This window comes from Musca vetustissima, unplaced genomic scaffold (genome assembly GCF_032173495.1).
Source record: "Musca vetustissima isolate MV318-11 ecotype Yass unplaced genomic scaffold, APGP_CSIRO_Mvet_v1 utg10841, whole genome shotgun sequence".
Taxonomy (NCBI): Eukaryota; Metazoa; Arthropoda; class Insecta; order Diptera; family Muscidae; genus Musca; species Musca vetustissima.
In genome coordinates this window covers 222,965-235,052 of record NW_026883530.1, presented here as the reverse complement: position 1 = coordinate 235,052, position 12,088 = coordinate 222,965, and the positions used below count along the sequence as shown (strand labels likewise).

The 12,088-nt window shown below is 34.0% G+C and overlaps 1 protein-coding gene across 1 annotated transcript; it reads left to right on the top strand.

Moving 5' to 3' along the window:
* The first annotated feature begins 2,558 nt into the window (after positions 1 to 2,558).
* LOC133330455 (serine/threonine-protein phosphatase 6 regulatory subunit 3) lies at positions 2,559 to 12,018 on the top strand. Its single transcript, XM_061538890.1, has 14 exons — positions 2,559 to 2,686; positions 3,797 to 3,940; positions 4,015 to 4,094; positions 7,043 to 7,162; positions 7,229 to 7,553; positions 7,650 to 7,963; positions 8,036 to 8,174; positions 8,245 to 8,363; positions 8,441 to 8,714; positions 8,764 to 8,840; positions 9,394 to 9,675; positions 9,758 to 9,794; positions 10,230 to 11,101; positions 11,736 to 12,018. Exons 2-14 carry the CDS (start codon positions 3,881 to 3,883, stop codon positions 12,016 to 12,018), a joined length of 2,982 nt encoding a protein of 993 aa, XP_061394874.1. The 5' UTR covers positions 2,559 to 2,686; positions 3,797 to 3,880.
* Positions 12,019 to 12,088: the final 70 nt, after the last annotated feature.

The window sequence follows — 12,088 nt, the reverse complement described above, 5'->3', positions numbered from 1 at the left end:
AACTGTACTGTATCAAAAATTTTTGGAACACAAAAAAGAAAAGAAACGAAAGCACATGGGCTGCTTAAAATAACGGTAATATGCCGTTATATTTGCACTATATATACCTAAATGTACGTAAGTACAATGTATGTTTTTCAGATCGGCTGTCCGTCGATGAATATATAGAAATAATAGTATCCGTATTTTCCTGCCTGTGGCAGAAAAATACGAATAACTAATGATGATATATTTTCTTTACACTAAATGCTTACTGCGGTGATGGGGGAAGCGCACCCAGGTCTTACAAAAAAACTTCAGCGACTGGAAGGCTGGACTTTATTGAGATGGTTTTAAATGGTTGATGCAACAGCTTGTGGTTGTTGTAGTACCGAATGGTTTCACACAATGGTGGTGATCACTATTGATGGTTTGTGGTGGTGATAAATTACAATGGGTTGTAGTTGGGATTACTGCCAATTGGTTCTGGTGGTGGTCACTGTATATGGGTTGGAGTGGTGGTCACTCTCAATGAGTTGTGGTGGTGTCGGTGAAAGAAACCCGGTATTGGAATGGTAACAATGGACAAAAATGCAAACTGTGGTCGTTGGTCAATAGCAATTGGTAATGGCAGCGTGGTAGCAATTTAAATAAGTGCTGGTTGAGGCCGAAGCCTACGCTCCCATGTGCCCAAAGAAATACCTGTTGCCAATAAGAAACAAAAAAATGCACAACTATAACAATGCCTTATCTGCATGAAAGGATTTTGATCCAACTCACTCTATACAAAAAAATCCCGGGCGCCGTCAAAATTCTGATGGTAGTAAATTCGGAGCACTCACTTTTTATTCTCAATTAGCACGATTCACTTTTATTTTATTTTTTTTCTCCAATTGCCGCCTTGATGAGTTTGAAACAAATGACAGAATGCAAATGGCGTTCTTTTGCATTCCCTTTGTAAACGATTAGGCTGTTCGTAATCGAAAATGTCACCTTGCAAAAAAAAGGGGTAATCGATAACCGGTAGCCGTCAGGCTATCAATGCATCGACCACAATGCGGGCGATGTTTACGCTGCGCATTGCGTTAACCGGCTGACATAACAGATGTGTATAAAAGGTGCGAATTGATAGATTCTTCAGAAGCAAATGAATTAAATAATAAGAAAATATCGTCAGCATAGACATATGGCTGGCAAATTGGACTTACAATGGCGGAGATAATATCATTTATATATATCAGGAAGAGAATCGGACCTAGAACTGATCCCTGTGGAACACCAGATGTCACATTGCCAATTGAAGATGTAGCCCCATCTACAGTAACATACTGTCTACGCCCAAAGAGATATGAATAAATAAGTTTACAAGCAGTTTTTGAGAATTTAAGGCGGTCGCGCAGCTTCAGTAATAAAATACCATGGCTAATACGATCAAAAGCCTTGGTGACATCCAAAGAAACTATTATCCAACTGTTGCCTAATGGAATCAGTTATTGAAATTAAGGCTGATGTAGTGTTGTGATGTCTACGAAAAGCAAATTGGCAAGGATTAAAAACTGAATATCGCTGGCAATGTTCTAGAATTTGCTCTTTCATTACATTCTCTAGAATCTTTGACATTGATGGAAGTATTGAAATTGGTCTATAACTTTCGACAGCATTCCGATCACCTTTGGGGATTGGTACTACTTTTCCTAGTTTCCAGGCGTTTGGAAAACTAGAAACTGTTAAAATTGTATTAATTAAATGCAGTAAAAATTGCGAAATAATAGGGTAAATAATCTTGATAAATTTGATTGGAACTAAATCATACCCCACAGCATTTGTCCTAATAGAATTCAGAGCATGAATAAGTTCATATTCAGTTATTGAATGGAACGAAAAGGAATCTGTACGATCGACAAAACCATCAAAGTCTAAAAATACATCTTCAACAGGACCCATGTTACCCAAAAACTCACTTGCAATGGACTCTACATCAATTTCCTCAGATTCTGTTCTTTGTTCCACAGTACAACCCAGTTGCCGAACTTTTTTCCATATTTCAGCACCACTCACATTAGAAAAAAAAACTTGTACCATATTCAAATCGTGCTTTTCTTATTATGGACTTAGCTTTATTTCTAAATCGGGTATATATTTTCCAATTTTCATCAGTAGGAGTACTCAAATAAGATTTATAAGATCGATCTCTTTCTCTTCTGTCCCGTTTTATTGCAGGAGAATTCATCCATAAAGTGTTTGAGTGTGATTTGATTCTAACTGTAGGAACATAAGAATGAAGCAAGTTTATTACATTATTTAGTGTAGACAACTGCATATCCGTATCGTTTGTATGGTATAATAAGTATAAGTCAGATTCATTAATAATACCTGAATAATCAGAAGGGTTAAAACGGTTATAATCTTTATACTCGAACCAACTATGTTTTTTCTGCGTTTTAAAAAGAACTGAAAGAATTGTAGTTTTCATTAACCTCAACATGTGAATCCCCCTTTTGTGAAACACGCCTTTGCCCTTGGACTGTCAAATAACACACATAACATTGGCGGTCTATTGAATCCGCCGCAGGCAAGAACCTCTTGTCAGCTTCATTCTCTGACATCGACATATTTCGAGTTTGGACTAACAATTTGCAAAATATTTTTGCTTTCTTTCTAACAATTTAATATTTCTTTTTCTTTATTAATCAATTACACGTAAAAGGTGAGTAATGCTACGTCAAATAACAACGTCATGCAACGTTTGTGATGTGTAATGAGGAAGAAAGCAGCAGAAATAAAACGAAGAATGGCAACAGAAAAAATAAAAAAATGTGTGTGGTGTGGTCTGATGAAACGCCTTCTATGGTGCAATGTGTAAATAACGATAACTGTGTTTATTTGTTTTTGGTCTAAAGAAAAATGGAAGCAACAAAATTTGAACTGGCCACGTTTTCAGAAAAAGAAAAAAATATGCATAAATTTCATTAAATTAAAAAAAAATTGTGGTCGTAATGTAAAAAAATGCAACAAGTATGACAGTTGGACTTTTATGGCCACAGTTTGACGTTTGCGATTCTCGCGTACACAACAGAGAGTGTTGTTGTTGTTTGGATGGTGAGAACAACATTGAAATGTCATTTTTGTGTTGAGAGAGTGTGTACAGTGCACAGAGAGCGGGCATTACTTTCATTCGCCCCGCAGAGTATTGATGAAGTTTGCCAAGACCAAAACGTAGTAGAAAGAAAAAAATCGTTAACCAATAAGACGCAACAGAAAAATTGTGTATTTTCAAAACTATTTCAACCATACAAAATGAAAAGTTAAAAACTAAATGAAAATGTAATAGCAGATTTCTGGAAAATAATTTCTAACACACATTCTAATCGGAAAATATCACAAAAGGTACAAGAAATCAATAAAAGTTGTGTGCGTGTACAGCAGAGCAGAGTGATTTCTGCTGCTGGTTGTGTTTTGCTATGTTGTGTGTTGGTGTACCACAAGAGTTAAAAAACTCCCCTCAATACAGAAAAAGTCCATGGGAGATATAGTAATGAAATGTTGTGGCCACTTCCGTGATGCATTGTTGGGTTTCTTCGTCGTTATGCCTGTGTGGTGTCACTCCATTCATAATTTGCAATACAACACAGTGCTGCCATGTTCTTCTTCTTCTGCTGTAGTGAATGTAAAGCAGCATTACACACTAGTTTTCCTTAAAAAAAATCATCACCCACCGTCATCAGATTTTACATTCAGTCGTCACGCAACAATAACATTTTGTTCTTTTATTTCTCTTTTTTGTTTTTGTTGTATTATTATCAAATCAAATATTTAGTGCGGCTGCCACAACTACGACGTCGAAGACGTAAACGAAAAAACAAAACAAAAATAATCACGGTCGAACATCATCACCATCAACATGTTTTGGGATAAAAACGATTCACCCTCACAAAATATTGAGGCTCTGCTGGAGAGGGAGGTAAGTAGTAATAATTGATGTTGTTGTAATTTTTGATGAATAATCTCCGCTAATTAAACCCCCTATTATTGCAGAATTCTACAGTGGAGGAATTTTTGGATGAAGATGATATTATACAGGAATGTAAAACTCAAAAGAAAAGCATTGTCAACTAGTAAGTTTTGTAACAATTTGTTTGTTTATTTACTTTTTTCACGTAGAGTGGAGGGGATATTTGAATGAATGGCCGTACTCTTAGAACAATGACAAATAGATTTCGTATTAATCATAGAGAAAGATAACACTGAATTATTTTTGTTTGAATGCCTTGATTCAACTAAGAGATGGGTAAAAATCATTCAGAAAGATAACACAGAATTATTGGATTTGAATACCACGATTTCAACTAAGAGATGTGTGAAAACATCTACCCAAATAAAATTGTTTTTTTTTTGGCTTTTACAAAGGAGGATATTAAATGCTTTCGCCTTATCTCTTAATATCGATAACACAAAAGCGATAATACTAAAAAACATACCCACAAAGAAAATCTACCACTCCAAAACAAAATGCATATGGATATTATATATCAATTGTGTATCACGAGTAGGACCGATGTGACGTTATTGGGTAAAGTAGAAAAACTCTTCGTTCCGGACATAATGACAAAGACTGATATCGAGTACGTCTGCTGGGTTTCGACGACTTTGTACGACGTTTATATATTATCTACGTGCCTCTGTTCTCAACTTTGGATTAATTGCTTTTAGCACTATGTTTTCATGTAGCTAATGTGCAACTATCGTGAATGCCTATCTCTCGATCCTGATATTTTACAACAGTTTCTCAACAGTAGAAATCCATCTTCCGCTGCAGGTCCTGACGAGATAACTTACGGTATGATAGCGAGTTTAGAAAGCAATGAGGAAAGAAAATTCTTTCAATTACTATTGGAAGTGTGAACTCGGGTGTCTTCCCCGAAGAATGGAGACGGATCAAAATCACGCCCATCCCCAAAAGGGGAAAAGACTCATTGGTACAAAATTATAGACCTATTGCACTCTTGTAATTGAGAGTGCTATCAAAGATACAATACTACAATTTATTGTAACGAACAAAATCTTGCCCAAGGATGGCCCCTGTGACGAATTTTTAGGGTTTCGACTGTCGAAAAGTTGTAAACGTCGAATACGTCATATACCTGTATAAAATGTAATAAATGTATTAAACGTCATTTATTTATTATTTCACTAGAACTGATAAAAATTTCTACATTTTGAATTTTTTTTTATTAATTTGAGTAAAGCATGCGTAATTTCCAAATTGATTAATGGAAATAGGTATTTTGTCAAAAACCGTATGTATGACGTATGTATTCTACGTCGGAAATGTATGTCATTTACGTCACTGTTTCTTACAGGCCATCTCTGATCTTGCCACCTCGGTCTTATGCTTTCAGACCCGGATGAAACCATGTGGTAGGTGCATGTGTCGAAGTTGAAAAAGGGTTCGACAACAAACGATATTTCCAAGTTGGACAGAATTCTGTTTGAGAATGGTTTAAACACTCATATAATAAAATGGATAGTGGATGGAATGAAATATAGAATACTGGAACTAGGAAAAAACTCAATAATTGTTAAAAATGGATTGCCACAAGGCAGTGGACTCAGCCCAATTCTTTTCAATTTATATACTGCTCTATTGCACAAAACATCTTCGCATTGTGCTATAGTGTACCAATTTGCAGACGATTTTTTTATTTTATGCTATGCCAAAACATAACTCACCACAAGAAACTTATTAGCAATGGAACTAAACCATTTCAGTTCATACTGCGCAAATCTGAGTTTAAGTTTCAATATGGAAAAAGTACTATGCATTTTTGCATTTTTGCAGAAGCCCAAGATAATTAGACATTACCATTAACGGAATCACTCACAACCAAACAACCAGCATGAAGTATTTCGGTATTTACATCGCATCCAGTGGATCAGCTAAAATACGCTTAGAAAATGACGTGGAAAATGTCGATAAAGCCTGCAGTTTTCTCCGTATTAAAAGCGGCTGTAAATTCGAAGTATCTCCTTCTCTACCCTTCTACAAGGAGTTCCCACGAGCAAAAGTAGAATATGGCGGAGCAGCCATATCCAATCTTACAAAAACATTGGAAATCAAAACATGAGTAAATGGTTTACTGCGAAAGGCTCTCGGAGTAATTAAATCCACACCAATACCCATAATCTATCAATTGGCAGCAGAATTACCACCCAGCTACAGGTTCCAACTAGTACCGCCAAAGAACTTATTAAAGCTAAAGCATACAGACATCCAGATCTTAACAATGCCTGGATTTTATTCCCTTACAATACCAGCTATAATCAAGACATCGACAAATATGGTGACATTATAAATAACGTCGCAGAAACCAACATCATTACAAACCGGACTTCTTCCAAGGGGCTGTATCTAAAATATATGATGCCAGCTGGGAAACCATCAACCTCCTGATTAACGAGAAAATAAACAAACTACGACTTCAAGGGTAAAACATGTTTTCACCGACGGTTCAGTCTCGGATCATACATCTGGAGCAGCATTCTCCCTCGTAAACACAAACTCACTTGGCACAAATAAAAAACTATCTTCAATCTCAGCTGAAGTTTTAGGGTTTCTTCAAGCCTATAAATGATGCTATTTCAAAAATTCAAGATTCGCTTTGGGACGAATGGACTACTGAATACTTCAATATTTCCCTTCAAAGCAACTCTCAATTTTTCAAAATTTTCCCGAAACCTAATAAGCAACATGGCTTAAAAATTCAAAACTCACCGTGGCACTAAAACGGTTTGCAAGTCAAGCCGGCGGGCCATCCTACACCTTTCTCTAATTTCGTCTGACAAAGGCATTAATCCAGAAAAAATGCAACTATCATATACATATTTTTCCAATCTATGCAGGTCCACTACTTCTGCAAACATTTAAATAAAACCTCTGATTTGGTTTAAGATTTCTAAAAGATTTTTTCGTGATTTGTATTCAGACTTAAAATTTTCATTAAAAATGCAAACTTATATTTTTTCCATATAATTTTATTTTTAAATTTATATTATCTCTTTTTAGCTTTACTCGCCCCGATGTCATTAAACGTATGATCGAATTAATAACAACAGAACCTCCAGAAGATTTACCATTGGCTCAACGTTTTCGTCATGCCAATGTGGCATGTGAAATTTTATTGCTGTAAGTATTTTAATTTTAAAACCTATAAATTTTCGTTACAAATATTTTTATTTTTCAATTCCATAGCGGCCTACCGTCCTTAGATGAGAAACTGATCTCCGAAGAAGAGACATTAAAAATGCTATATTCATATCTGGAAAATGAACCACCGTTAAATCCCTTGCTAGCATCATTTTTTAGCAAGACATTTAGCATGCTCTTTACCAAAAAGTCTGATCAAGATTGGTTTTTGTATCAACAATTGTGCCTAAAACTTTTGGAGTTTTTAAAAACGCAAAGTAATTTTTTGGATTTGATATGCAAGCATTTCAGTACGCCCGTCATACCCGATTTAATTATGGAAATGATGCGTAATGTTGAGGGTGCTCAATTAAAGAGGAGCTTGTACGAGGTGAGTTGATCCACTAAGAATATTTTTAAGATTCATCTCATTTAAATTTATAATATGTGAAATTTAACGTGTGGCTTTTCAATCTCTCCATTTCAGTGGTTAAATGAAGAAAGACTGGTTGAAAAACTTATCGACATCATTGGTGATCCCGAACAAAGTGAGAAGCATGCAAATGTTGCTGAATTCCTCTGTGATCTTATACATCAGGGACGCACCATGCGTCAAAGTGATCAAGAAAATGATAGTTTTGAACCAATTTTTGAAGGTTCGAATCCTATATTGAAAAATATCGAAAGTGCAACCACTTTATTTGCCTTGTTTAATGTGATCCTGCAACCAAATGCTCTTGAAAGTGCTATTGTATCTGGCATAACGGTTGTACTTAAAATAATTAGACCCGTAATGCTGATGTAAGTATTGAAAGAATTCACAATTTCATTTTAATGTAATATAAACATTTGTATTCTATTTCTATTTTATAGAGATGAACGTATGTCAGACCGTTTGCAATTTTTACAAGATCGTGAAAAGGAAATCCACAATGAGTTATTATCGACTGTGATCCGTGTTATTGAACCTCAACTTAAACACTTCAATGAATTACTTAGGAACCCGCCAAAAGTAAGATATTCATCATATAAAATATTGCCAGCATTTTGTTTTTAACTCTTGTTCCATTTATTATTTTTAGAAAGCCGATATTGTCATATCAGCCGGTTTATTATCACCACCCTTTGGTATGACACGCTTACAAATTTGCCGTCTATTTACAGTATTACTGCAGACTAATAACGAAGAGATTTGCAAAGCGTAAGTATCATATACAATAAATTCCAATAATTTGACAATCATTAATGGTTTGTGATTTTTGTTTTGTTCTCTTTTAGTATTTGCGAAACAGATTTCTTCGATATATTGCTAACATTATTCAAAGAATATCCCTGGAATAACTTTTTGCACAGCGAAGTGGAAAAATGTCTTCATACAATTTTTTATACTTCCTCAACAAATAATGCCAATAATAATACAACACAACCGGCAAATGGCCCACAAAATACCGATTTCAAATTCCTCAATAGCGGTATAGATATTTTTCAGGATTTATCAAAGTCAAGCAAACCAGAATTATCGGATGAAAGTAAGGAGCATATAAGAACTCATGTAAGTAAAGACGGGTTTGTTCGCAACGGCTATATAAAATATTTTGGAATTTAATTTACAGTTAATTGTGAATTGCCAAGTGGTTTCAAGGCTTATAGAATGCTGGAAAATTAACAAAGAAATTGAGTAAGTGTGTTAAATAAATATGTTTTTACTTTTTGTTGGAACAAAAGCCGCGTAATTTCTCGAAATCTTTTAATCCATGCTAATTTTTTATGTCACAAATAAAAGCACAGATCGATTATTAATATATTCAGTTCACGCTGTGTATATAAAACAAAAATAGTATTGAATTAATGTTTTTTTTTTTTCAAAATGTACCCTTTTATGGGTAGATATTTAAAAAACATTTCTGTGAATTTAGGACAAAATTAAGTTTTTTTTTTAAATACTAGATCTTCTAAATATTTGTTCTAAATCCTAACATGTAATCTGCATAAAAACACATATTTGCACAAACTTGTTAAGAGAGGATTACAAAATCTCTTTCAAATGACTGAGCTTGGATTTCAAACAAAAAATATTTTTCAAAGAAATAAACAATAAGTTTTTCTAATGTTTTATTTCTAGAAATTAATAGACGATTATGGACCATTTAACTATATTTTAATTTCTTTTCAATACTACCTTAGAAAAAAATAAATGTTCTTGTTTTTGTATTTCCTCTCCTCTTTTTTAGGTCTGCAGAAAAAGGTCGTCGCCTGGGTTATATGGGACATTTAATTAAAATTTTCAAACATATTACAACCTGTATATCAGAATCGGAACATATCGGTGCCTTAATCGAAAATAATCTTAAAGATGATACTGAACGTGAACTATGGCAGTCTATTGTAAATAGCACAGATGGTGAATTAACTCAGGCCTTAAAAACGCAAAGTAAGCTATTGGCCAATTGTGAAGCATGTGATTATGATATATCTCTGGACTTCCTGACCGATAATGATTTTTCGGGTGCTTTGTAAGTCAATGTTTTCTTTCACACAAAATAATAACGATTATTTTGTTAATACATTTCTATTTTGATATTTGTTTTTTTTTAGCAACACTCAATGCGCTCTCACGGATGCCATGGACACAGTAAGTAGTCTAGAAATATTGTGTGTTGTAATCTAGTGTCATTTGGCGTTCTCTGTTTATATATTGCCAAACTCAATTAATACGTTAAAAAAATGACATTATTATTTGGGACTAGTTTCCAAATTAATGACCACTACTAATGCTTCCTATCTTTGTTGTTGTTTCGTTATTTTGGCAAAAAAATCCTTAACTTTGTTTGACTGTTTTTGGCCTACTACTACCACTACTACTCTGAGGGATTGTTCCTTCAAATGTTTTCCAATTTCCATATGTTTTGGTTACACGTTTGTTTCTTTCTTTTTTGTGTTGAAACTTTTGAATTTCTAAGAGCATATCAAAAAACTTTATCTATCTCTTTGACCATTCACAAAAAACAACAACAAAATCTCAAAATTTTTTGCGTTTCTAAAAAAACAAAATGTGCTGTAAAAGCAGGACTTTCTTTTTACACTTGATTACAATACGCAAAATGACTCTGATGATGATGATGACGACGACGAAGACGATGATGGCGACGGCAATGATAGTGACGATAATAATGAGAACGGCAACGAAGATAATGGCAACCATCATCAAGTCAAAAATGCTCTAAATTTGTTTCAGTTCGGTCGCAGCAATGATGATGACGAGGATGACGACGATGAGAATAACGCAGCTGGTGATGTGCTATCCTTCGACGCCAATCCCTTGTCAAAACTAAAGTCATTTACGGTGACCAGCAATCCATGGGATACCAATGATGATTTTGATGTCTTCAAATCGGCCAGCAGTGCAATGACATGGGCGCCGGAAAGTACTTCAAGTACCGCGGATAATTTTGCCGATTTTGATGCGCACTTCAGTTCCTTTACCAATGATATGGGCGAGACGCTGGCAGGCACAATTTCATCAATGATTAATGACAACAATACGGCCGGCAATAATGATGTTACAAACTCAAGGTCATCGTCAGACGACAACACAATGGTTAATTTATCCAATACAACAACGTCTGAGGAATATGACAATAATGCCAATGTAGAGAAATTGTCGTGGTCGGGGGAACTTCCATCATTCCAGTCGAGACAAACAACGTTTATCGATGACTATGAAGATGATGAAGGTATGTGGACAAAGCCATTGGGGGCATCCGCTTTAAATAATAGCGACAACAATGAACAAGAGTCGTGTGAAAAAGCTGATGTTGAAACGGTGACGACGACGTCGTCTGCCATTACAAATGGACCCACAACGACGAGTCCGGATGAAAATGAAAAAGAAGATAATTCAATGGAAAAAGACGAACAAGAAGCGGCAACTAAACAACTGTAAGATATATAATTTCAAATTAACTTACATATGTATATTTGAAAGTCAATTTTTTATTAGATTTTTTTTACAAATGCGTACATATGTTTTTGTAAATTTTTTTAATTCTAAAAAAATCTACGCCTTTACATTTTTTTCTAAAAATGTACGACTTTGATTTTTTTCTTAAAATTTATTCTTTTATTTTTTCTAAAAAAGTCGACTACTTTAAGTTTTAAAACCAACGCTTTGAAAATTTTCTAAAAAATCTACACTTTGTTCAACTATTTATTAGTGGGGAATGTAACTTAAAATTTGTTTTAGTATTTTGTTTTTTGTATTTTGTAAACTGTATGCCTATTGACTTCTTTGAAAATATGTTTAAAAAATCTATGCTTGTGCAAACATATTTTCATAAATATTTGTGTAATTCAATATTCACATAAAAATATCTCTCTTAAATATTTTTGGCTTTCAAATATATATGCATTATTTTCCAATTAAAAAAAAACATACAAACTTATCTTGTTTTTTATGCATAAGAATATGAGTTTTTGGTTTAAAAAATATTTGCTGATTTTTTTTTGTTTAATTTGCAATATTTAAATGATATGATAACAATATAAAAAAATTTATTATTTTTTAAATCTATAGGAATAACGTGGATGTTGTTGAACAACCTACCACTAAACAACAGCTAGAAGATGATGGCAATACAACAAATCTAACGAATAAAGAGGAACTGCATCAAGAAAAAGATTCAGATGCAGAAGACAAAAATATAATTATCAACAATGAAGATGATGATACATTAACTAAGCACAAATCAACAATAGAGGCCGATAATAATACTGCTGATATTAAGGATAATAAAATAACCGATAATACTGATGCAACAACAACAAGTACTCCTATTGCAGATGAAACTACAACGTAAATAGTGTCTATGGAAAGAGCATTTTTATTGAGATTGAAAAACATAAAGAAATTTATGTAAACGAAGAAAA